This window comes from Triturus cristatus, chromosome 4_1 (assembly GCF_964204655.1).
Source record: "Triturus cristatus chromosome 4_1, aTriCri1.1, whole genome shotgun sequence".
Taxonomy (NCBI): Eukaryota; Metazoa; Chordata; class Amphibia; order Caudata; family Salamandridae; genus Triturus; species Triturus cristatus.
Window position 1 is genome coordinate 973,629,733 of NC_140585.1, and position 27,852 is coordinate 973,657,584.

Below are 27,852 nucleotides of genomic sequence, written 5' to 3' on the forward strand. Positions count from 1 at the left end.
GACACTTGTTCAAGGCGCAGCGAACGCTTGGCTGGGAGGGAGTAATCACCCAACAAACACCACTTTGGGACACCCCAAAACTGGGTATGCTCCGTAATAGTAAAGGTTTCACCCAATGGGACCTTATTGGCATATCTAGAGTCAGGGACCTGTGGAGGAGGTGAGAGATGGTGACATTTGCACAGTTACGCACAACGTACCAAATGGCTGATTCTTAGCAGTTCCTGTACCTGCAAATTAAACATGCACTGACCAAAGCCCTACCCCGAGGTGCCGACCTCCCCGAGTTATCACCACTCGAAGACCGCCTCCTGACAGACCACCTCACCAAAAAAGCAATCTCTCTTACATACCGCAAACTTATAAATAACCAGAAGGATCCCACGCACACCCTGAGAGAGAGGTGGCAGGCCGAACTTGGGGACATGGACGGCCAGGACTGGCAGGAGGCACTTACATCTCCACTGGAGGTGACAATTCCATCCCGACTACTACTCGTGCAACTGAAAATACTACGCAGAACATACTACACGAGGACTACACTTCACAAGATCGGACGGACTGAAACACCTTTGTGTTTACGGGGTGTGGACAGACGGGTACTTTTTACCACACTAAGTGGGATTGTCCCATCATAACAAAATACTGGGAGACAGTCATGGCTTCAATTACCCGGGTCTGTGGCTTCGAGGTTCCCCCAGAACCACGGAGGTGCCTTCTTAATATTTGGGAGCGAACCGACCTCAACCACGCCGCACAGTTCTGGGCGACCCTTGGGATTACACTTGCTAAGTGGAACATCGCACAGCACTGGGGAGCGCCAACTGCCCCCCTGTATCAACATTGGTGTCACGACCTAGATAAGGCAATGGTGGCAGAAAAGGCAGTGTTCATACACAGAGCCTGTCCCCAAAAATCGGTGCGGGTATGGGGAAAGTGGAACTCATTCCAGGGTAATATTTGCTCCTCACCACCTGAGGAATCAGTCCCAGACCTAAGTGACTAACACACATGAACTACCACAGAGCCAAATGAGCAGCTGGGGGTCGTGTATCACGAAACGTGTGTCTAGCGTATTGAGGGGTTAAACGCAACTGTACCATGTATCACCTGATAAGCTACCTTGTAAACTGTATACTACAGGATGTGCAACTGTCATATGTTATCGGCACTGTTTTAAGCGTGCATCAATGAAAAAAATTAAAAATCACCACACAACAACAACTCTTTAACTCTAAACTCACCAACTTTCATAATCTAATCTTATTCTCATTCAACATATTACTCGCACTCTTCACACAGTACTTATCTGCAGGAGCAGCAGCAAAAAAAGAAGACAGTAGAGGCACAGTTTAACTTTTGACAGTTGAGGAAAGGAGACAATGTGCATTTCGTTGGTGTTACATTAAGAGAGGTTGGCTCAGACCACCAATATACTCTGCTGATCCTTGTAGCAGACCACCAATATACTCTGCTGATCCCTGTAGCAGACCACCAACATACTCTGCTGATCCCTGTAGCAGACCACCACTATGCTCTGCTGATCCCTGTAACAAACCACCAATATGCTCTGCTGATCCTTGTAGCAGACCACCAATATACTCTGCTGATCCTTGTAGTAGACCACCAATATATTCTGCTGATCCTTGTAGCAGACCACCAATATACTCTGCTGATTTTTGTTAGAACTCAAAAAGATAACAAGGACCATAATCACCCCAGGTCACAACCAACATTGCAGGATAATTAATTTCTCTCAATTTGCCACCTTTAAAAAGATACCTCTAAGAGACTCTGACATGATTTTCCAAAAAGCCAGATTTCATCAAAATCCACCTTGATCTTGGAAAAACTCAATGGAAGTACTGCTGGACTTATCTGCCGCTTATGATAGATACTGTCTCATATGACGTCCTGTTGCAGCACCTGGAAGAAGCTGGCATAGTTGGTCCCACTTAGAGTTGGATACAATCTTTCCTCTAACAGAAATCAAGCAGTACACCTATCTCCCTACACTCAGAATACAAGGAGGTTAATTGTGATGTCCCTCTATTGCACAACCTTCAGGCCTTAATGTTGTCATATGCTGGTGATACTCGACTGATTTTTTTTTTTTTCCTTCAATCATCTCGATTATTATGTTACAGCCGACATCCAGGGCTGCCTTGTGGCAGTAGGTGAATGGATGCATAAGAGGTGCCTCTGCTAGAATTCTGATATATCTGAGGTCTTGATTTTCAGCACACCCTCCACATTTGGCATGACTAGAATTTGGCCTACTGAGCTGGGAAAACTTCCAGCCCCCACGACTGTTGCAGTAAGTCTGGGGGTAAAAATAGACACTCCACTTCCTTTTGAGCCCCAAGTTAGACCATGGCCGGAGTCTGTTTTGTTCAATTGAAATCTCTGTGAAAGACCCTCCAATTTCTGCCAGAAAACACATGGAAGGCCATCATCTATGCCTTAATTACATCAAGGTTAGACAATAAAAATGTCCTTCTTGGGTGTCCCCAAGAGCTGATAAACAGATTACAGCAAGTGCAGAACGCTGCTTCCCCTCTTGTGCTGCACATTCCACCACATAACTCAGTCCGGAATGGTCTGAGAACTTTCCATTGGCTACCCAACAGCCACAGAATGATGGGCTAAACATTCTAAGCCATTAATTTATGGTAAGGGCAGTGCAGCTGACTGGCCCAGTTTAAATTCAAGGCAACATCAAAAAGTCCCAACCCATAAGAAATTTACGTTTGACTCATCAAAATTTGTTGTGCATATCCAGTATACCCAAATCAAGTTTGGGTATCCAGGCTCCTAAGTAATGAAATTCTCTTCCTGAACACCTCCAGAGTATCTCCTCAGAGTCCATCTCTAAGACTCTCCTAAAGACGCACCTGTGCGAGGAGATATGATCCCTCCTGCTTCTATTTGTTTCTGTTCCTCTTGAGACCCTACTGTTCTCAAGAGATTTTATCATTCTCCTGCTTCTGCTTACTGCAACTACCTCCGGAACGCTCCAGTTGGAGCAGCTGTTGCACTTTATAAAGCCTATTCATTCATATTACCTACTGGATGTTGCCAGTAGGTAGTTATAGTTAGGACCAAGTTTCCATCGGAAAAGCGTTGCCTATAACTTTGGCACCGTTTGACGAATCTGCACAACGTTTTCAAAACTAGTGTGCCTGTCAATTCAGCTGCTGTCTGAAAAGTTTCAGGGTGATTCGTCAAGCGGGGGTCGAGAAATGGTGGGAGGGTACCAAAACCTATTTTCCCCATGCAATTTCCCATAGGAATTCTGAATACTACTATAGCCTGAACCTCTGAACGGAATTGCACCAAATTTGGCAGAAAGCTAGATCTTAGTCCAGGGAGAGCCCTTTTTCTAATGTGGTGTAAACCCATTCAGCAGTTTTGGTGATATTAAAGAGAAAAAAAATATGCATTTCTAGGGACATGAATCCTCTGCGGATCCCAAAGATCTCAAACTGAAATCTGATTGGCTGCCAGTACTTTAAACCAGGATGTGTTGGCAGCCGTCTTGGGAATCGGACTCTGCCAAGTCCCAAGAAAAAACATTGAAAAAAAAGACAAGGGGGCAGGGTAGGAATACCCTGACCCCCTAGACCTGGTGGTTGGGTCCCAAAGGCCAAAACCAATTTTCTTTAAAACACAATCCTATGAATTCTGTTTGACAGCTCACCCTGAAACTTTCCAGGCAGGACCTAAGGAGGATGAGACTTCTTTCCCCAAAAATATTTTGGTGAAGATTCGTTGAATGGTGCTAAATAGGAGAGCCATTTAGCATGTTCTGTCCTGCTAGATTTCCTAATCTGAGTCCTCTCCTCAGACCTTCCACCTTTTGTGGGGGAAGGGGCACTGCTGTGCAATCTATTCTAAAGTGAGTAATCTGCTGTTCGAAAGTATATAAGAACAAGTTACTTACCTTTGGTTACATTCTTTCTGATGGATACTCTCCTACCTCTCGGTTCTGTGGAGTGGACTCCAGAACATCGCATTAAGTTTCCAAGTTAGATTTAGCTACACTGTTGAATGCAATTTGTTAAAAATTCGCAGCATCTGAGGGTTCAGAGGTAAGGAAATGGATAAACTGAAGCTAGTGTGCAGGGATAGCAATTCTGTGCAACTCTGCTTCATTATATAACGGGCAGTATGAACTCCCCACAGAGCCTTAGTGCACCACCTAGTAGCTCGCGGGGAGCATTGCTGAAAACCTCTCCAAATCTAGGCAGTCACCTGGAAATAGTCTAAAAGTGAAGAATCTGCTGTTAGACTAGCCACCATAAAAAGCATTAACATAAGTAAGTAACTTGTTCATCAGATCTCTATGGGCGTGCTACCATAATGTGTCACCTCGCGGCATGTCATCAAATAGTATAAAATTACACAACCCTGGTGTGTGCCTTTGAGGGATGTCCCTGTCTCTAGATGAGTCCAGCAATGATGCTACAGAAGACAAAACGTACAGCTGGATTGTTGATGAAACTTGACAATGTTGCACTCAGGCATTACTTAGTCTGACCTTGCACCATGGTAATGCTGCTCTCCATGGCTTCCTAAATTCCTGTTCTTGTTCTGAGTTCAACAGTAGTATTACCCCAATGGTGTATTGAGTGCTTGAAGAAGTCGTACTCTTGTAATGCCGTATAGATTCAAATCCTGCTGCCTACAAGACTGTTCAGCATCCAAGATCGAGTCATACGTAGGGTCTGCACCACATATCTCCTTCCTAGCCGTATCTGAATATAAAGTAACTGGAATTCACAGTGCAACATTCTCTATTGGTTGTTATACCGAGCTACTGATAGAATGTCTGTAAATCGTTGTACAGAGATCGACTTTTATAGTGGAACTTAGTTAACACAGAAGTCCTAATGTGCCACCCGAAGAATGTAAGATTAAAGAAAGGTGAAGGGGTATCACACAGAAAAATGATCCCTCCTTGTTGAACTAAACATAGTGCTGTTTTCAGAAAGAGTACCTTCAGAAGTAGCATATGAGATCGTGAGTGAGGATGGATGCTCGGGGGTAGCATTAAAAACGTGTCCCAGAAATGCTAGAAATTGCATTGAAAAAAACACTGCCGTCAATGGTGCAAAACATAGTAAAAGATATACATGTAATAAATTGCATTCAAAGCTGTAGACCCATGCAGAGATGGTGGCGGGAGAGGAATAAAAGAAATTGGATTGCCATAATCTATATCACTCTTAACGATAGCTTCTTATATCTTCATACTGGTCAATGAGTCCTGATTCATATCCTGTTGCCTTTTCATAATAAGATTGCTTTGATTGGCAATAGCTATTTTATGCATATGGATTGGCAATAACTATTTTATGCATATGGATTGAAGAGAAAAGGAGGAGTGCGCCTAGGATGACGCTCTGACAAATTCTACAACAAAAACAACTGAAAAAGAATGACTCCTTCTAAAGAATGCAGTTTTTCCCGTATTTAATGTTGTCTATCATAGGTAGCAAGGGTCAATTTACATATCCAAACCCACTGTCCTTGAAAATATTGTCCGAATTCAATGTGTAATTTACTATTGGTAACCTACATTTCGTTTCCCCAAACCTTTCTCCCCTCACATTTCCAGTGCCACTGATTAAATGTATTTCTCCCTAAGAAATCTGTGGCTCGGATTCATTGAAACATCTTCTGTTCAGCTTCACAGTTGTTCTACGGAATTGACATTCACTGCTTGTCTGGATTGTGTTTTTATAGGTTCAAAAGAAAAACTACAGAGAAGAGAAGAAGAGAGCCACAAAAGAATTGCTCAGCACAATCACAGACCCATCCGTTATTGTTATGGCCGATTGGCTGAAGGTGAGCCTTGCACGGGAGGTCTGGGTGGAGGCTTTCGCTCCTGCCTGCTGTTTACTAATTCAAGTGCAACCCTTGGGGTTCTGGTGGGTGCTTGTGTGTTTTCCTGTAGGCAGGTCGCTTATTAGTTGCATCCCAGTGCTTATTAAGCTTTGAGTCCTCGGAGAATACGTGCTTGTTTTGCTCGCCAGTATACTAGGCCTCATCTGTTTTCTATTTATAGGAGTCCACTTAAATGCCTAATAATATATAGGGTTGTTTGTTCCAGTTTTACTTGTGCTCTCTTATTGTGTAGGTGTCAAATGATAGCATATTTGTCGATGTGAGTACATTGTGTGCCAAATCCCAATTATTGCGATTTATATTTTTTTTAAAACAGTTTATTGAAATGCATACTAGAAAGGCCATTGAAAGGTTTGATACTAAGCACAAGACCGAAGACCAACACAAGTGTTAATGAACTGAGAACCCCCTAGATCGACTAGCAGGGTTTTACATCATCAGAAAAATTTCTTTTGTTTTTTACAGCACATAACTTCGGTTTGTTTAGCACAGTGTAAAAATGTTTTTGTCTAAGATAAGCAAATGTTTATTGAAAGCTGTAAAAAGGATGCTGCGTTTTACTATTTGGTCGTTTGTGCAGTAAAATAAACACTTTACCTGTATTTGCTTTTTAGATATTTTGTTTGTCAGGCGGATAGGCTTTTCTGTTGAATTGTGTTCTTTTTATGATTTTTTATAGGTACTGTTGTTATTCATTATGTTAATAGGTAGAATGTCATTCCTGTTTGGTATGCTCGTGCATTAAACTATAAAAATGATATAAGACCCAATAAGTATCTGTTTGTATAGTTCAGATATGCAATTCTGGGACTTGTCGTTGCATTCTAAACAGCAGAAACGAAGAATGAGTGGTTTGCAAAAGCTACTAAATCTTCTAGATCGCATCAGTAAGCTATTTATGTTACCCATTCTGTTTTTAAACTTGTTTTGGGCTTGCAGTTGTTGTAAATCCGTCATTCGCACGTGTAATGTATTTTATGTGGATTGCAGATTTTGAAATCTCGGAGAATAGTCATTTAAAAATGTCACAGGAAATTGGAGCTGGGGTTGTTAGACTATTATACATGTTACAAGTCATGTATGCTCGTTATATTGTAAGTTTAGTTTGGTACAGCTGCAATCAAATACATGTGGCTGGGGGTTTAGAGAAAACGTTAATTGGTGCGTAAGAAACCTATTTCCCTGTAGAAAAGAAGGGTTTGCAGCTGCCCTCTGCAGTAGTCACCGATTGCAAGGCAATGTTTAATTGTTGAAGGAAAGTGATTTCCATGGACAGTGTGTTTCGATGCTTTCGTTGTCAACGCTTTCATCATCTGGTCCTATGGTTGCAACTTGCAGTTCTGAGCCTCGTTGTGCATGAAGTCCATGATTCACAGGAATGACGCACTTTGCAAAACTGAGAACAAAGGATAGGTATGCGATTGCCGATGTGTAATATAAAGTTTGAAACCGCCGCATTTGTTATGTAGGAACAGCTGTCTAGCATATTCTCTATATTCCCCCCAGAAAAGTCAGGTGAATGATCGCTTAAGTGATGTAAATCATTGCAGTGCTTCAGTGAAGGCTGGCTTCCATGACATGAAGGCTTTCAGTTCTACTTTTCATGACATCAGACATGACTTCATAGTTGGTGTCACAAATGACAGTGCTGGTGACCTCACATGTGACAGCAGCCACAATCGGGAACTAGATATCCTCACAGATATTAGAGGTGAAAGGCTGCAGTTTGACTTAATAGATGGCCTTATAGAGATGCGTATAAACCAGTACACGGTCAGCAATTGGATGTCACCATAGGGAATCTAGAGAAAGCACAGGCGACATGCATTCTAGTTGTAAGGCTGCAGCTCAACTGTCATCACCTAAATGCCCTCACTGAGAATAAACGGAGAAGAAAGGATGCTTTAATGACACTTCAAGAAAAGGGTCTCGGTGGTCACTAATGCAGTTGTAGCACTGGCAACATCTTGATTTCCCAGCAGAGATTATATGCAGCAGCAAAGCCTCATTTCCTTGTCAGCAGACGTTGTGGAAAAAATGCAAATACTTTTGGTTTCATTATTCTCCTAGATGATGTCATATTTGGTGCCACCAGTTAATTAATCAAAATTAATGTATTTAGTCAGGAGTAGTGCAAGGGAGCATAGCTTACCACCATTGGGTCAGATACTTGGCTGTCCACTTTTTTATTATGTTTTTAAAACTTATGTTCTGTTCATAAGCAATACAATGGACATCATGTAATATTAGCAACAGGATAGATTAATCCAAAGTTGTATTTTACAATTGCAATCAGTACAGCTTTGCTTACAAATTGTTGCAATGTGGACAATTTAAAAGTCAAGAAAAAACATCTTTAACTGTATTAAACAATGACAAGCCTGAATTGATGGAATGAGGACTGATCACCAAGGGGGATCTGGGGGTCTTCCAGTAAGTGCAGGGATCCTTATAGGGACTTCAGTCAGGTGCTTAAGTTGGAGAATAGTGCAATGCGCTCATTGTAACAGGGTGTGTTGCTTGAATGTTCCGGGGGGGGGGGGGGGGGATGTCCCCTCAGAGGTGTCCTGTGTCATCCCTCGCGACTTCTTCAAAAGAAAATATCAGCTCGTCTACTGAGGTGGCAGTTGGATACTTGTGCAGTCCCTTTGCCTCTTCTCTGCACAAGAGTGCTTCTATTTCAGCTCAAAGAACCACTGTATTTTGACCTTGGGAAACACTTGGTAAGGATGAGACCTTCCATTTCATTATAATTCAGCATCTGGCTTGGAGGAGGGACACGTCTAGGAATCTGTTCACAACCCTTCCTCAGCTTTTCAATAATAACCATCACATCCTTTCAGCTGAAGTTTCTTCTGGAACTGAATACTTTTTTCATTGTTACTTATTGATGTAATTAACTGTAATGCCCCTCTCTTAACAATAGTTAGCCCAGCTACACCTTTTCCCCAATCCCTTTGCCCCCTAATGCACTAAGTAGGAGGGCTTGATTTGGTCATGCCTTCTTTGCTGGCCCGATGCGAATCGGCACAGCAAACCAAGCTGATTGACACACAACCAAGCAAAGTCCGCTACATTGATAAAAACAAGCATTGGTATAGCCAATAGGTTTCGCCTTTGGGACCTTTTAAGTGTTTTGTCACATCTGCTGCTTAATCGGTCACACGCAATTTTAGCAGAGGCAGCAAGAGTGCTTGGTGAGTGAGAAGTGTTAGAAGCAGCTGCTTTAGAGCCACGCGTGCTTCACTCATAAGCATCCCTGTGTGTGGGTGAGATCCAGAGTATGGTTATTTGCTCAAATCACAATGGTAGGCCTGTGCCTTAAAAAGAAACTCCAAGCAAAATAAAATTACCCTTGAACTTAGTGGTGATCAAGTCTACCAATGCACCAGATCTTAAGGTTAAAAGGGTAACTTATAAGGGAATAAGGTTAGCGCAAGGTGCCTGGACCCTTTTCTTGTACTTTCTGTAGTAAAAGGGAGGTGGGGAGGAGTAAAGACAGCTCGGACAATGGGAGGGGGGCAGGAGTCGAGAGGGGGGGCGAGAGTAAAGACGGCATGGACAATAGGAAGGGGGGTGGGAAGAAATTTACCACAACAACGGGAGGGGAGGTATTAGAAAGCTGATATTTAAAATAAAAAAAAACATGAAAACGCGCACCGTGCAAGGTAACGCAGTGTCCGAACATACCCATAAAAAAACATGAAACCGGGCGCCTGACGGAGGGTAAATGTTACCTTTTGTCGAAAACCATAGCCTGGCACGGCTCTCCGTGTGTGGCCTATTTAGAGCGCGTGCTCTGCTTCCCGTTCGCCACTATAAAGTGTTTCCTCAATAGATAATTTATAGGCTGCACTGCGATGACATGGTATTAATTCGGACTAAAATACAGCACCGGGGGAGACCTCGAAGAATCCCTCAAGCAGCTTCAACAATCATTGGCACACTGAACTTCCTGTTTACTTGCGAACTCACTCCGGACAGGAATCATAGCTTGGGAGGCAGCGCGGAGCCCGAACGCACCCATAAAACAAGCAAAACCTGACCCACGAGCAATGCAGCTGCCACCCTGCGCGCCGCTGCTTGCTCCCGAGAGCAAAACGCCATGGGAGTAAACATTAAAAAAAGAGGTGGGACAGGCGCCCGCCTTTAGCCATTTGCGTTCTTTCATTATTGAAAGACACACGCAAAAGCCAATCCTATGTGTGAGAGGAGTTAGACCCACACAGAGTAAACACAAGAAGCCTCGCAGAGCAGCGCATGCGCGCTGGCTCAGGCTCGACCTAAAAAATAGAACAGATTAGCTTACACTGCTGAATCACACCTGAATACAAGTGAGACCACTTCTGCTTAGTTCCCCTACCCCTCTCTCAATCAGCATACATTAATGGGCCAGCCCAGCGAGAGATAGTGAGTGATACCTCCGCCCAACTGCCTCTAGAAATGCCACTCTGGCACCCACTGGGGGCATCCTAACAGCACAGACAGCCCCCAGGCTGCCCAAAAAAGCAGCCCACAGCTGCAACTCGGCTACCAGCTCTTTGGCCATTTCCTGAGTGCCCGCGTTACCAGTCCGACCCTGGAGCCAAGGGTGGGGCTCACGCCATTTGAAGAGCTTCTTTGAGGTCTTACCACTATGTGTAATAGCCTATACAAAAGATCTAGGAATTAACAAACGCTCACAGACTCCATTACCATGAATAAGCTACTTCTTGATTTTATACAGCACTAACCCTCCAGTGAGGGATGACCAAGTTGCCTTTCCTTGCACCCCAGAAGAATGGAAAATTTCCTAAAAAATAGATGGGGGAATAATTAGCTTAGACAATGTGCAACAATATCACTTCATCAAAGGAAGGGCTGTCACAACCTCACCTTTGCAGTCATAGCAGAGGTAAAAATTTTGCAGTGATATTATATATGCACGTCACATATTGTTCACAATATTTAATTTGATACATGAGCTACATACAAACATCTCAGATGTGTGTGATTATTACTACCTTGAAGAGATCTCAGGACTGTCTGAGCACTGTACAAAACAACAAACGAGAGAGCACGAAAGGAAACGTGAAAAGAACATTTGAAGGTTATTTTATCTATTGTAAATCAGATGCACATTTTCCGAATAGTAGAATGTAGTTGATCTTATAAATGACTAAATATTCTAATATGTTACATCAAAATGAAGCACTTAGGTTTTGTGTCACGTAAGCTAACAATTTGTGCTTGGCATAGTGTGCCGTCCAACTGCTGTTTTGCTGCTTCCATCAGTGCCCCCAGATATATAATGCAACAAGTAACGTTACACCTACAATTAACCAGGACTATTGACTTTGTCAATGGTTGTTAGTTTCATATGCTAAATAAGCAACAGTTATGGCTTCCTTGTCTATAATATTGAAAATGCTTCAGTTCTGAAAAGATGCTACTCTGAAAGAACTATAACGAGTATATTTGACTTTACATCAAAGGCAGCGAAGAGTGGTACTGCTGTAGAGTTGAATATATATATATATGTTCCACCATGAGAGCATGATGGCAAAAATGGAGAGCGCAATAGGGTCCTATCTCGGCACCTGCTTTTTAGAACTTCAGGACCCTGCCCACTTAAAACCATGCAGGCAGATCCACTGTAGTTATGGTGATTTGGTTGAATACAAAGTTGCAAATGACCGAATTTGCTCCCAGAGGATGCTGCCGCCTGTGAAGAGGTTACCTACCAGCCATTACATTTGTATCTACCGTGCGACTCAGCCTCTTCTCGGAGCACCAAAGAAGGGAAAGAGGCGAGAGTTCATGTAAGCCCCTCCCCCTCGTTAATCCAATTCTGCTTTGGAATTCAGAGATTCATGCCTGCCATGGTCACGCTGAATCTGTATGCGGAGAACAGCTCACGTCCTTATGCGGTCGCCAAGCCCACAGGCATTAACCAATGCGTGCACTATGCGCACGCGGGGCGCAGAGCAGCACAATGGCGCGCCTGTGTGCGGCCTGTGCTATCCCCTCTCAGCGATCCCAGTCTTTTGCGAGAATACAAGCAAATAACGTGACTTACTCCTGTACACAAAAATCCTCTACACACAAAACGGGAGCAGAATACCTGTTAAATGGAGATGAAACGGCGAAGAGAGCGGTGCAAAGCGACGATCTTGTAGCTGACGCGTGCTCCAGATAATGACAAATCAAGGGAGTTCAAGTATAAATTGTATATATATGGTGCTTAGTACTCTTGGTGAGGCGTTGAAGCGCTTTGCAGCGAGTAGACATATTTCAGCAATAGAAGCAAATGATTCAAACGCTCAGTTTAGACGTAAGAAGCAGAGCCGCTCCTAGTTGCAAAACTTGATGTGTCTGATTACTGGTAACGTAGTGTCATCTACTATACAACTTATTGTATTTAAAAGCCCTCTTTATCTAGTATCCATTAAATCGTTTGTGCAGAGATAGGGCCCATATTGTCACCCGGTTGCCTAATTCCCTTGGAAAACAAGAATAAAAGTTAAGCAAAGCATGATGAAAGGCGCAGCCGCCATAATTACAGATAAAGCGCTGCTTGACACAAGCCCTGGAGTGGTGCTTGTGCGCTGCAAGGTATTAAAGAATGCAGCGGTCACACTGCGGGCTGCTGCTCGCTCCCGATATCCCTAGGCCATGGGAGTGAAAGTTTTGAGGAAAGGCGGGACATGCACCCGTCTTTGGCCATTTGCGGGCTTTCATTATGCAAAGGCCAATGGGATGTGTGAGAGGAGGCAGACCCACACGGAGAAGTCTCTTGGAAGTCTGAAGTGATTCCAAGGGGCCCTCTCCTATGGCAGCGCATGCACGCTGCGCTAGGCGAGACCTAAAAAAACGCTATCTTATTCCCAGATTTGGTGTAATTCTGTTCAGAAGTTGTTCCAGCAAGACTTCATATAGCATTTTGAACAGGAACTGCAGTGTCCTGTAAGTTAATCAAACAGTGCCAAAGTTATTAGCAATAACAAATGCTATTTTCCTATGGACTAACTAACTTAGCCTTAAAAACAAAGTCTGTGTAGAAGTAGCTTTCATTTTTAAGCATTATGAATGACATAACTGTAGTAACATTTTGTGCAGTTTTCCATATTAGAACTCCACGTTCTGTGCCTGCAATGGTAGGGAAAATGCTGGTACATGTACATGATATCAGACAACAATGTCTCAACGTGGAATTCAATGGAAGGACAAGTTATTCAAAGGTGAGCTGTATTTTACAGTATCAGAGGAGTGAATCCATACAGAGAGGACAACAGGAGACCAAGTTTGTAGGAAAGAGTTGTATTTTCAACACATGATGAACATATTGCGTCATATGTACATATCATATAGGTTAAACAGCACTGCGTGACACTTAGTGAAAGTGTAACCGAAAGAATACTGTGCACAAGTGCTCGTGGAGTTTGTGACGGCGCAAGTGACACATAAAGTAGTATATACAGCGGTGAAACGGCGCAACAGGGAGAACAATGGTACTTTGAATATGCCAAAGTTAGGGCATTTACACAATAAATGTATGAGATTTCAAAGGACAGTAGAGCAAATGCCCATGTTTGTAAATGCGCCAACAGTAACGCTGTTGAAGTCGACGGCGTTTCGGCCCGTAACACTCAAGGCCATCATCAGGACTGGTAACACATATTTTGAACAGTGTCGCACGGAAAGGGCGAGCCGAGTGAATCGGCAAAGCTGGACCCCGTGTGGAGTCAGACGGGTCCGGGGAAGTCCAAATCGTTCCGAAAGGGCGAGCCGAACAAAACGGCAACGCTGGACGACGTGAGGTTAGAAGGGTCCGGGGTAGTTCACGTTCGGGAGGGAGGCGAAGAGCAATCAATGAAGAAGATTTAGGCGAGGCGAGTAAATCACCGAGAGGGGGTCCGTGAAGAGGGGCGTGCCGGTGTGAATCAGGTACATGTACATGAGCAAACAGTTGTGGCTCAGACGGACAGCTGGTGCTATGTATTAAATTTACCACTTATCCATTGTTAGTGTTGTCTTTTCAGTAGCAACAAGTTGCCACCAGCGAATCCACATCCCCTGCCTGTATCCAGTTGCTGTTTGTGGCTTATTGGATAAAAGTCTGGCTTCAGACATAGACCAGCCAAAGTGCAAGTTAAAGAGTGCAGAGATTGTGGATTGAAACTGTCGGGCTGTGGTATCTACACAGTCTGCACGTTGCACAGTGTGGAGCTTCTTGGGTCTTTCCACTCAGCATCTAAATAAGGAAGTAGGCCGCTGCAGGCCCTGTGTGTCGCTGGTTACTGCCTCCTGGCTGTCTTGCACCTGATTGTTCGTGATTGGTATCTATTTTATAATTGTTGCGCTCGATTGTTAGTTTTAGGTAACTGTATAAGCTGTAATTGTAATTGAAGCAGTCTTCTTCCCCCTTGTACCTTTTATTTCTGTGCCCGTTTTCTCCCGCTCACCTGTCCCGCCGCTGCTGCCCCTCCCCCTGTTCTCACCGTTCCCGCCTCCCAGCTGATCGTCCCTCCACCCTCCCCTTCTTTATGGCGGCCGCTGCATCTCGTCCCACCCACCGTTACAACACAGCTGCCCTCCACGCACTCAACCCCGGAAGACTCAGCAACTGCCAACAGGCCACGCCGAACACAACCCATGGACAGTTCTCCTGCCTCCGTTGCCGCCAGACCTTCACCACCACCCTGACCTCCAACACCGCAGAAACCAACGCAGGTGACACCCTAAGATACATCCTCCTCAACGTGCGCTCCGTACACAAAACACGCCGTGGAGATCTGGAATCTGCTTGACTCCCTCTCACCCAACATCGCCTTCCACAGGGAGACGTGGACCAACGCCTCCTCCGCACCCGACATCAGCACCGCCACCCCGGACGGATACAAGATCCAGAGGAAGGACCGCCCCAACCAGCAGGAAGGAGGACATCCCCCGGCACGAACACATCAGCCAACACCTTTGAACGCTCCACTGGCTCCCCGTGGAGAAAAGTCACCTTCAAAGTCCTCACCAACACCTACAAATGCCTGCACAACACCAGACCCAAATTCCTCAAAGACAGAATCAAATTCCACGTACCCAAAAGGAACCTCCGATCTTCCAACTTGGCACTGGCTGAAACCATCCGCAGAGCCAGAGCAGGTGGAAGATCCTTCTCTCATATTGCGACCAAAACCTGAAACGAGCTCCCGGCAGACAACACTCCCCCTCTCCCTGAAGACCTTCAGGAAGGCCCTCAAGACCTGGCTCTTCGGCTAACTGAGTTGCGAACCACCCCCCTCAGCGCCTTGAGATCCTCACGGGTGAGTAGCGTGCTTAACAAACCCCTGATCGATCGACTGATTGATTGAAAGAATGTTGTATTTCAAAAACCCGGTTTTTTGCAAAGGTGTTAATTTCCTGGTGAATCCATAGATGATTCTGTTGCTGCATTACGAACGTATATATGAAAGAATTCTCATCATTGGGATATGGAATGAATGTTGGAGAACTAAAACCTTTTCACAAAAGTAACAGTGAAAAACCTTCTGCAAAAAACTAGTGGGTTAAAGTTAATGGAGCAACCCTAGATATCCAGGGCAAAGAATGGGTGGAAGTGTAGTGAGAATGGGAAATCCGTGAGGAAAACCAAATTTGTTTTAGATGCCTTTAAAAGGGTCCTTATGCTCATGCATGTAGGGAGAGTACAAGTAGCAAAGCTAATCTGAATCAAACAATCAAAGTAATGGAGGACGATTCTATTGAGAATGGTGAGATTTGTGTTGATGGTAATGATGTAAGCAATGCAACTGAAATTGGAGAAGAGAAAATAAGAGTTAGAAAAAAAAAAACCTCCTTTTTACAATATACTAATTCATGATTACAATATTAGATTTATGGCAGACTCTGGCTCGCCATTCAGCTTGATTGGAGAATCCGAGGTGGAGGGTTTTGGTCAGGTGAAAGAATCCAGCATTAAAATATTTGCATTTGAGGGAAAGGGATTTGCGGTATTAGCAAAGTTTAATGCTAAACACAAGTTTGAAAATAGCAGCACTTATTTTGTGGTCTTCGTAGCAAAAAAAGGATGGGGTTTATTGGGGTGGGAAGAGCAAGGAGAGCTTAACAGTCTTAGATGCCAATCATCCCGAACAAGGTATTTCAGGGAAAAAACTACTGGGAGGTAGTTTGAGTGTCTTGTAAGATGGTAAAAGTAACAAGTTAATTGGAAAATATCACAAAGTATTTTTGCGACACCTTGGGAAAGCTGAAGGGATTCCAGAATCGAATTGTGATGAGCAGTAATGCGGTGGCAATTGTGCATAAAGCACTGAGAGGAACTGAGGGCTGAGTTAGATAAATTGTGCACATCATGCATAGTTGAACCTTTCAAAGGTTCTGAATGGGTGCAGCCTGTGGTGTTGGAACGCAAGGGGGATAGATCTTTGTGGTTGTGTTTGGACCTATGCGACCTTAATCACATTTGGGCTGATCGGCAACTGCTACCGAATATCAGTGAGATATTTTGCACTTTAAGGGAGATGTTGGCTTTTCGGCTCTTGGCATGTCAGCAACATATCACCAGATCGAGTTTCAAGAGGACTCAAGATACCTTACTTTGTTTCTGATGCTGTAGGGTGCTTCCCATTTTATTTGAATGTCATTTGGGTTGGCATCTGCATCGTCCGTATTCCAAGGGATGATGAATGTCCTGTTTAATGAGGTCATACAAAAATGTATGTTTAATTGTTTTTTTTTTAATCAAAGTTGTATTTATTAGCAACAGAAAAGAAAGTACAGGTCATGACACTGGTAATACCACAGAATGGACCGGCAAGCGAAGAATAGGAAAGAGAAAGGTACAGACCCAGACCCAAACCCGGACGTAGACGAGGCAAGCTTCACCACTAGTAATATATGCCAAAGTAGGTGTACAGTAGTGCGAAAGTATGAGGCGTAGCAGGCCCCAAAACTGTGCCCCGGAGATCCCCCATGGGCAAACCCCATAGACCAATAGTCCGGTGTCCACAGTCTAGGTAGAGTTTAATTGTTTTCACTACCAGGACATGTAAAGTTTAAATTCAACATGCCCTTCTCTTTAATATCTGGCACTTTGCTTAAGGCCTGCCTTAGGGGTGACTTACAAATATTATAAGTAAAGTCTGGACTTGGCGAAAGGGTTATCTTGTCATGTCGAATTGGCAGTTTAAAAGCTGCTCGACTAGGCTGCAATAGCAGACCTTGAGCCATGTTTTCATTTTGTCACAGCAGTGGTGGCACAAGAAGTGCTGCAATCCACTGGTGACATTTAACTTAATAGCCCTGGATACCCTATGCATGATATACTGGGGAATAACAGATAAGTTAAATATGTCAGTAAAGGAATAGCCAATAGCACATTTACACTTGTGGAGTCAGAGGACATGCCCTTGGGCCTGGTCAGCAGGGCCCAGTGTACTTCAGAGTCATAAAACTAGCAGCATCAGTCCAAAAGCATTTGGGGAGTGATCATGCAAAAAGAGGCATTTTCTTTTTTTTAGTTCAACATAAAAGTTTATTGAAGGTAAAGAGGTGGAAACAAACAATACATAGTACTAATCAAAAAGAAAAACAATACATCTTGTACAAATACCGGCAAGGATATAAGAATAAGATTAAAAAATTTAAAAACCCAGCAAAAGGATAAGACAAGGAGAACATAATGCATATATAAGTGAAAAGTGAGAAAAAACAGCAGTGGAAATCACGGGGGTTTAAGTACTTCCTGCTGAGATGGGGTTAATGAGGAGTATTTTAGAGCACATTTATCAAAAAAGGTTGTGACAGGCAACCATAACTGAAGTCGCTTCATGGCCATTTGTAAAGGAAACAGGAGAAATGTATACAGTCAGAAAGATGGTTGCCAGGGCCAAAGTGTAAGAGAGAAGACGAAGAGAAAGTAAGGAAGGAAGATAAGCAAAGTTATAAGAGAAAATCAAGAAACAGGGGAAAATACATCCAGAACTTTGATGCAAAGGAAAAGGATAAAAAAATTAGTATAGGACAAAAAAAAAACAGTAATAGCTGAGAAATAACCACCTCAAGAAGAAGAACAGACTGAACAAAAAAGGGAACAGGACAAAACATGTGAAATGAAAGGAACTCGATTACAGTCAAAGAGGAAGTAAAGAGAATAAGTAAAAAGGAAAAGAGCAGAAGGAACAAGAAAACAAAAAGGATGGGTACACAAAAGGGAACCATCCTACATAGGGAGAAGCCAAGCAAAGAAAGGGAGGGGGGTGGAACCACATGGAATGGACGACGCACCAGGGATCAGCAAAGCGGAAGACCGGGAAGACATCATAAAGCAGAAGTAGGGATCCTGTGGCGACAAAATTGAATCCGTGTTAGAAAATTCCGTACAAAGAGACATTAACCGGAAAGTTGGGGAACAATAACAGACAGAATCTCAAAAGGAGAAGCACAACAATAACATCTTCTAGGATACTATTAATAAGAAAAAAGATAAACAACCAGCAATTTATCAAACCTCTGAAAAGAAAAAACAAGAATTCAATCAACATGTCAGTGAAAAAACCATGTGAAAGACTCAAAGAGCAGATGCAGGACCAGAAGAATCCACGACGGACGGCCTGCATGAATTGATAAAACTTTGCAAACGCACAGGATCTTCATATGTGGTGGTTTTGTTATTATATGTGACTTTAAAGAGGCACGGGTGAAAAAGACCATATCTGGCTCCTATTGAGCGCAAGTCAGCACGCATGTTCAGAAAAGCTTTACGTCTGTTAGCAGTAGCTTTAGCATAGTCTTGCGCAAAATACAGTGACGAGCCGGACCATGTGACTTTAGGAGATGCTCTGACTGCTGAGAGAACCTTCATCAGATCTGTGTACTCAAGAAAGTATAAGATGACTCCTCTAGGTCTTGGTGTGGGCGTAGTGTGTACTGGAAGACGACCTAGCCTATGCGCTCGTTGGATGTTAAGGATCGTCCCCTCCGGCATGTGGAGCAGCTTAGGGAGGAATGACTTGAAAAAAGCAAGAGAGTCTGTCCCTTCAAGACCTTCTCCCAGGCCGTAAATACGTAGGTTGTTGCGCCTGCTGCGGTTTTCCAAATCTTCAACTTGCTTTTGAAGTGTAGAAACTTGAGTGTAGATGAGATACAGTAACACAGGTTTCTTTAAAAGAGGATACATTATGCTCAACTGACGAGACCCTAGCCTCCAATTGAGACCAATTGTCCGTTAAGACTTGTAGTTTAGTATTAGTTTCTTCCATGAATGGCCGAAGAGCTCTAATTTCCTCCAATAGTAACTCCATTGATACCGGTGAGGCCGATTTAGGCGGCGATGGAGGGTCTTTCTTTAGGCGTTTGGTGTTGGATTTCCCTGCAGCTGTGGACGAGGACTCCATTGTTGTATCCATACTTGAAGCTAAAGAGTCTTCTAATTTAGAGAATTCTGAACAAATCTTCGAATTTTTTTATAAAAATGCGCTTTGGTTTGGAGAAAGAAGGATGGGGTGTCTTTGTTCTACCCATAAAATGCTGTTAGCGTAGTCCGAGCCCGTGCTGGTGTACTAGTAATCAGACACGATGAGCAAGCACTGAGCGCAAAGAGCACCGTCAAAGTGGAACAGGGAGGGCTCTATCAGTCAAAGCATTCATTAATATCCTATCATCATGCCATCGACAAAGCACAGGTATGACACAAACAGAAGTGCGCAAACCAAAAAGCCGATGAGAGCGCCACAGAGGGTATGCTACAACCTGTGACACCAGTGTTTCCAAGTATGAGAACAATAAACTCAAATGAAGCACTCCAGAGGCTGATTATGATAGGTTTTCCGACAGCAGTCTCCTTTAAAAAATCATACTGAAAGGAAAGGAAAACAGTGTTGCTGTGGTGAAATAATATTGTATCCTGAAGGCAAGTTGTGAAGAAACTACGGTGCCCCCATAATAATTACTGAGGGTGAAGAAGCTAAAACAATACCAAAAAGAAGAGGCTAAAGCGCTTAAACGCCTCAGTTTCCCCATGAAAAGTAACTGCGAATTAGCTTTGTTGGTGTATTTGGCAATGGGCAAAGTAACTTAGTAGGCAAAAATAACATTCCGATAGCTTTGTGAGAAGACGCGCTTTCACGCGTTAAAAGCAAAATGGTGGCCTCGCTGGAAACGGAGCCGCTTGAAAACTCACTTCAAGTAAAATAATGTCCCATTACCGCCGTGGAGGTCCGCGAGGGCTCCAAAACATGCCCCGAGTCTTCAGATGCCCATAAATGCTCTCCACCGATCGGCAGCTAACCTCAAAGCGCCTGTTCTTCCCGGCGAGCTCCGGAGCTTCACCCGGACGCCGCCATTCACTCGGGCGCCAAGCCACGCCCCCCAAAGAGGCATTTTCTAACAATCCGTTTTTGCTGAAATATTGTTGGGTACTTTTTCCATATTAGAACTCCACATTCTGTGTTCTGGAATGATCGAGAAGAATGTTGGTGAACGTTCTAGAGCAGGCAGTTGCTGCTTGGGGCGGAGGCCTGCAAGTATAGAATTAACTTACCTCTCATCCATCATTGTTTTGTCTTCTGTTCAAGGTTCAGTCTCTAATAAAGATGCACATTTGTCTTTACACATGCACACGTGTAAAGTGTTCTTTACGTATTATGTAAAGAAACTTGATAGATTTGTACCCAGGTTGAAAAGAAAGACAGTCAAAGTCTAAAATTACGCCATCCAGGTGGAACGTGAGCAGTTATTCTTAGTTTTTATACATCATCTGGCGCCATTCAGTGGCATGTCTGTGTTGCCTTCTTTCCTTATTAACAGTAACCTACGACAGCCTTGCTTTTTAAGTCCATAAATACATTTTGAAGAAGGGGTGCGACTCATGAGACACAATGCCCCCTTTAAACTTCTCGTGACTGCCTTTATGGAAGGCGAAGGACCCTTATCTAAATGTGTATCTTTCATTTCTTGTTTGTCTTTAATGTCCTTCCCTAGAAAGTAAAAGCATATTAAATTCATATCTATAGGCTTTGCCAGTGTGTGTATTATTATCCAACTTTTTTGTGCTAATTTCATCCAAACAAACTGAGCGAACCTTTCCCGATTTCAAGCAAGTGGCCAGCAGGTCTCAGCCTCAGTCTCACTTTCATTCTCTTTCAGTCTTTCTCTCCTCTGTCGTAGTATCTCTTTAGTTCTATGTGAATCTGTCTGTCTCGTACACATTCTTGTTCGTACACACATTTCTTTCTCAAGATCTTTCTTACACACACTGTGGATCTCTCACTCGCTCTGTAAAAATGTAGAAATAAACATACCTTCTTCTTCGCCACCACACGTCTCTCCTCCTTCCCTGCCAGCACCAGAAGCACCCAGGCTCCTGGACTCTCCCAGCCAATCATGACGCTGCAGGAGGGAGCAGCGTTGTGATTGGTCTGAGCAGCCTGTCTGGCTGCTCAGGCAGTACCTGGGAGATTGGGCACATTCTCCACTGGGCTCTGCTCCACACTGCCCTTTGGAGAACATGCCAAGTGCGTATGACTGTTTGGCTGGCTCCAGAGGGCCAACCAAGCGGTCATGCGGACTTAAGGAGGGAGTGCAAACCACTCCTGCTCCCTTTGGCGGCGGGGAGCCCGCCTCGCCCCGCCTGACCTGGCTGGAGTCCCGCAAAGAAAAAGAAAATTATAATAACTTCTTGTTATCATTTTATTTGTATTTTCCGAGCAGTGGGGCGACTCTCCTCTGCCTTAGCAGAGAAGCTGCCATTGCTCTTTATTGTATGTCTGATGGGTTGTTCCTTCTGCTTTCACTTCTGGATACCCCAGTGTGGTATGGTGTGGGATGTGCAAAGCTAAGTTGTTTTTCTGTGCCAGAGAACCCCAGTTGTGCTGTGATATGTTAGACCCTTACACCTGGTCCATTGTCAACTACAAACGATTGTTGATTCTCCTATCTGTTTGAGGCTTCAGAATAGCAATTTGCCTTAATGCGATGTGTGCTAGAGATACTTGTTCTCGAAGTCTTCACCACAGCCTGTGACTGCCTGATCTGAAATGTATGCATTGTGTAGATGTGACTCATCTCGAATGGATCACAGTATTCGTCGCATGTTCCAAAAAAGTGAAATCCAGTTTACCCACAACCTATGATCCCATTTCAGCGGCTTAATGCAAGCCCCTGAAGTCCCATTGCGTAGGTGGTGGCCACCATTCTGGGGGAGCGCATTCAGCCCAGTGCTAATGAATTTATGTGAGATATTTGAATCTAGAGTTCCTCACCACCCAACAGCAGTTTCTCTAGTTTACGCCACTTTAACTACGACCAGTTGGATGTGTATGTTCGAGGCATATGAGCTGCAGATCTATACACTGTGCATAGATCGCCATCTGGTGTTGGGCCCGGATGTTTGCAGTTTGTTTTTCCTCTTGGAAAGTCTTTGGAAGTCATGAGTTCGGTGACTCCTCCCTTGGTTCGTATTGCGCATGGGCTTCGGCTCCATCCTCAGATTGTTTTTTTCCGCCATCGGGCTCGGATGTAACACTTCGCGCTCCGGTTCCGAACTTTCCAGTTCACCGATCGACGCAAAATCCTTGCTCATCGAGATCCTTCAGATAATAAATCATCTTAATCACCTTCTCTCCGGCACTTCTTCGATTCCGGTCGTCGACGGCGGCCTTCGGGCCTATTCCGGCTCCGGTCTTGGCTGATGGAAAGAACTCCTTTCAAGAAGTGCCCTCGATGTGGGTCCAAGTTTCCCCACACCGATCTCCACGACGTGTGCAACCTCTGCCTCCCCTGAACACAAGGCTCGAGACTGTCCCGCCTGCAAGTCTTTTCGCTCCAAAAAGACTATTCGAGATCGACGGGCTAGATGCAACATGGCTCATTTCTCGACCTCCGCTCCAGTCGACATCTTCGGGGACGACGTCGAAGCTCCGGGACAGCAGAACATCGAAGAGGACGACGACGACCTCGTCAGTGCTTCCGAGGCCGACGACTCAGATGTGGAGGACCTCACCCCGGCGCAGAGGGTCGTGAGTACAATACCCCCTCCCACACCGACACCCAAAAAGGCTTCGGTCACACCTTCGCCTTCGGGCCTAGGCAAGACCAAGGATACTGCTTCTCACACCCCACCTTCGGGCCCTGTAAAGAAACTTATTAAGCCTTCCGGCAGCTCGGGCTCGAGCCAGCCTACCATCAGTACCGAAAAACACCCTTCGGCACCGAAGAAAAGATCGGCCTCCACCTCCACACCGAGCTCAGCACCAAAGCCCTCAGTGTTAAAACCTGCCCTGCCAGTGCCGACCAAACATCACAAGGCCCTTGGCACCGACATTCCCGTGCCGAAGCCTTCTTCGGTGCCGACCAAAAAATCGGAGGTCCCAAAGAAGCACGGCTTCAACAAGCCTAAAAAGCCGTCGGCCCCGAAAACTTCGGCGCCGACCGAACAACCAGTGTCGCAAGAACTTTTTACACCGGATCCTCTCCAAAAGACTCTCACCAAGGATCCAAAACTGGACATTTGACATTGTCTACAAAAAAGAGACACTTGGACAAACCAGCTCCACCTCTAAAGAGGAAAGACACTGCTACCTCCCCTTTCAGAGTGCCTTCCCCTCCTCCTCCACCTCCTCCACCTCCCCCACCTCCACCCTCTCCACCCCCGCCTCATCGTTCCCCAACCTTGTCTCGTGTCCCAGACGACTTAGGAGACCCATTTTATGATCCAGCAGATGTGCCACAGGATCCCACCCCTACTGGATCTCCAGACCCATGGGACGACTATAATAATCCGGACATCCCAGATGTCCCACAGGATGACCTTTACCCATCTAGGCCATCCCCACCTGAAGATTCCTTGGGTTTTCACCACCTATTACAAAGGGAGGCACACTACCACGGGGTGGAGTTACACACTGACCCAGTAGAGGAGGATTTTCTCCTAGACACCTTTGACGACGCACATAGGTCTACTGCCATCCTACCTATGTTAAAAGGGGTGATTAAACATGCACCGGAGGTCTTTAAAGACCCAGTCAGGGCCAGGGTCCTAAACCCCCGTATAGAGAAGAAATACAAAACCGCCCCCACAGACCCTTCATATATTAAAGGCCCTGCACCTTTGGATTCCCTAGTGGTATCTACAGCTAGGAAACGCTCCAATTCTCAGGCATCAGGCGAAGCACCACCACCTGACAAAGAGTCCAAGCTCCTAGACGCGTCAGGGAAGCGCACTGCGTCACAAGCCGCCAACATATGGCGTATCGCCAACACGCAAGCGCTATTGGCCAGATACGACAGGGCACATTACGATGACTTAGAAACCATCATGCACCATCTCCCTGAAAAATATAAGAACAGGGCCAATGAATTGATCCAAGAGGGAAAACTAATACCTAATACCTCTATTCGCTGTGCCCTAGATGCAGCAGATACAGCCTCCAGGGCCATAAACACCAGTGTCCTTCTATGTCGCCATGCCTGGCTCAGAGTTTCAGGTTTTAAACCTGAGGTACAAGCCTCTATATTAAATCACCCATTCGACCAAGATCATCTATTTGGCCCAAAAGTTGATGAAGCCCTCGAAAAGATGAAAAAAGATACTGACACGGCGAAATCCATGGGAGCCCTACAGTCACACACTCTTAGGCGCTCCTTTCGCCGCTCTTCCTTTCGAGGCACGGGCAGAGGCTACTCCTCGGATAGTGCATCCACGTCCTACAAATCCCCTCCTCAATCTACCTTCACAAAGGGTTATCAAAGAGGCGGATACAGAAGAAATAATAACAAGGGCAGAGGCAAGACAAATACCGCCCGCTCTGCCACACCTACTACCCAATGACTTTCCCCCGCTCCCTCTAGACCATTCCACTCCGGTCGGGGGCAGAATACAACATTTCCTTCACGTCTGGGAGACAATCACCTCAGACAGATGGGTGACACAAATTATTCAGCCAGGGTATTGCTTAGAACTAACATCTGCCCCCCCAAACATTCCACCCAGGCACCGCTTTATGTCTCAAGAACATACTGCACTGCTAAAACAGGAGGTGATCTCCCGCCTGCAAAAAGGAGCCATAGAGCAGGTCCCCGTAAATCAGCAAAATTTAGGGGTCTACTCCCTGTACTTTCTGATTCCAAAGACAGACAAGACTCTATGACCTATCCTAGATCTCAGACCTCTAAACACTTACATATATTCGGACCATTTTCACATGGTAACCCTTCAGCAGGTTCTCCCACTTCTTTCCCAGAACGATTTTCTCACCACTCTGGACTTGAAAGACGCATACTTTCATATCCCAGTACACCAGTCTCACAGAAAGTACCTCAGATTTGTGGTGGACGGGCAACATTACAAGTTCAAGGTGCTCCCGTTCGGGGTAACAACAGCACCAAGGGTATTCACCAAGTGCCTAGCAGTAGTGGCTGCACACCTCAGAAGACAGCACATTCATGTCTTCCCGTATCTGGACGACTGGCTAATAAAAGCCACGTCCTACGAACAATGTGTGCAACATACCGCCGCTACAGTCCAACTACTCCACCAGCTAGGGTTCACGGTGAACCATCAGAAATCCCACCCGGTACCATCACACACAAAACAATACCTCGGTGCCACCATAGACACCTCAAAAGCCATAGCCTATCCCAATCCTGCCAGGATTGCAAAGATACAGGCTCTGCGTCAAAAATTCATATCTCAACACTCTCTCCCAGCAAGAGTATTCATGCAACTGATAGGGATGATGGCCTCTTGCATCTTCATAGTGCCACATGCAAGACTCCAGATGCGTCCACTCCAAGAGTGCTTAGCGCGCCAGTGGATCCAGGCCCAGGGACAACTGGCAGATCTGGTGTTGGTAGACGGTAGCACCCATCGCTCTCTGCAGTGGTGGAACACCACAAACCTTTCCAGAGGTCGACCGTTCCTGGACCCGGTCCCACAAATAGTCCTAACAACAGACGCATCGCTCTCTGGCTGGGGAGCTCATCTGTTACATCTCACAGCACAGGGCACATGAACGCCACAACAGAAGTTACTCCACATCAACCATCTGGAGTTACTAGCAATCTTCCTCCCCCCTAAAATTCTTCCAGACACAGATTTCAGGCAAGGCAGTCCTCATTCGATTGCCATGTACTACATTCAAAAGCAGGGGGGCACACACTCTCTACAGCTCTCTCAGCTAGCACAGAGCATGTGGAGATGGGCAATTCCACAAAAAATCTTTCTCCTGGCCCAACACGTCCCAGGAGTCCAAAACACCGTGGCAGATCTGCTCAGCAGACAGACGCAGCAGATCCACGAGTGGGAACTTCACCCACAAGTTCTTCACCCGTTCTTTCAGAAGTGGGGGCATCCACACATAGACCTATTCGCCTCCCACGAAAACAAAAAATGCCTAAGCTTCGCCGCCAGATATCCACACCCATTGTCCAAAGGCAATGCGATATGAATGAATTGGTCAAACAAATTTGCATACGCTTTTCCACCTCTCCCACTAATTCCATTAGTGGTGCGAAAGCTACAACAGCATTCCCTAACACTGATCCTAGTAGCTCCAACATGGGCCAGATAACCGTGGTACACCACATTGCTGGAACTCTCAGTAGTACCACACCAAAAGCTACACCTCTCACCATGCCTCCTAACCCAGAACCATGGAGAGATCAGGCACCCGGACCCAGCTCAACTCAACCTTGCGATCTGGCTCCTGAGGTCCTAGAATTTGGATACCTTAACCTTCCCCCTAATTGCATGAACATTATCAGGGAAGCTAGATGCCCTACTACTAGGGCGTGCTATGCGGCAAAGTGGAAAAGATTTGTTGTTTACTGCCATAACAACACAATCAACCCTCTAAATGTGTCCATACAGCACATCATATGTTACTTGCTCCATCTACAAAGGTGTAACCTAGCATATACATCAATTGCTGCTTACTTACAGAACAGGCAGCACCTATCACTTTTCAGGGTTCCTGCCATCAAAGCCTTTATGGAAGGCCTCAAAAGAGTAATTCCACCCAGAGTACCACCCTCACCGGTCTGGAATTTGAATATAGTTCTCACACGGTTAATGGGACCCCCTTTCGAACCATTACATAAATGTGAGCTCCAATTTCTCACATGGAAAACAGCTTTTCTAGTGGCCATCACTTCCCTCAGAAGGGTTAGTGAAATACAAGCACTCACTATACAGAAACCTTTTCTCCAAATGCATCACAACAAGGTTGTACTCCGCACCAACCCAAAATTTCTACCCAAAGTCATTTCTCTATTCCATTTAAACCAGTCGGTAGAATTACCAGTCTTTTTCTCACAACCTCAAACTGTTGCGGAAAGAGCGTTACACGCACTGGATGTAAAAAGGGCTTTACTTTACTACATCCAACGCACACAACCTTTCAGGAAAACCAAACAGCTATTTGTCTCCTTCTCTCCACCACATAAAGGCAACCCTATTTCTAAATCAGGGATAGCTAGGTGGATTGTAAAATGCATACAGATTTGCTACCACAAAGCAAAACGAACGCTATCGGTTCCCCCTAAAGCCCACTCTACAAGAAAGATAGGGGCTTCTATGGCTTTTCTAGGAAACATACCACTAGATGACATATGCAAAGCAGCCACATGGTCAACGCCGCACACTTTCACAAAACATTACTGTGTAGATGTGCAAACCAAGCAACAAGCTACTGTGGGCCAGGCTGTACTCAAAACACTGTTCCAAACTACTGCAACGGATACCGGTGGTCGCCGCTAGGGTTGGGTACTGCTATATAATCTATGCACAGTGTATAATCTGCAGCTCATATGCCTCGAACGGAATATACTACTTACCAGTATGCATCTGTTCTTGGCATGTAGAGCTGCAGATCTATACACGCCCACCCGCCTCCCTGGCTACCTGTATCCGTTCCAGTCTTATCTTATTTAGATGCAAAACACATGGGT

General features: G+C 45.0%; 1 protein-coding gene across 5 annotated transcripts in view; it reads left to right on the forward strand.

The window, feature by feature from the left end:
• Positions 1–27,852, forward strand: part of OSBPL8 (oxysterol binding protein like 8) — a 939,874-nt gene that overhangs the window by 701,798 nt on the left and 210,224 nt on the right. For all 5 annotated transcript variants that reach the window (XM_085653858.1, XM_085653857.1, XM_085653859.1 and 2 more), the window contains one exon: positions 5,749–5,850. In XM_085653858.1, coding sequence (XP_085509984.1) covers positions 5,749–5,850 — 102 coding nt within the window. The remainder of the gene's footprint in view (positions 1–5,748; positions 5,851–27,852) is intronic.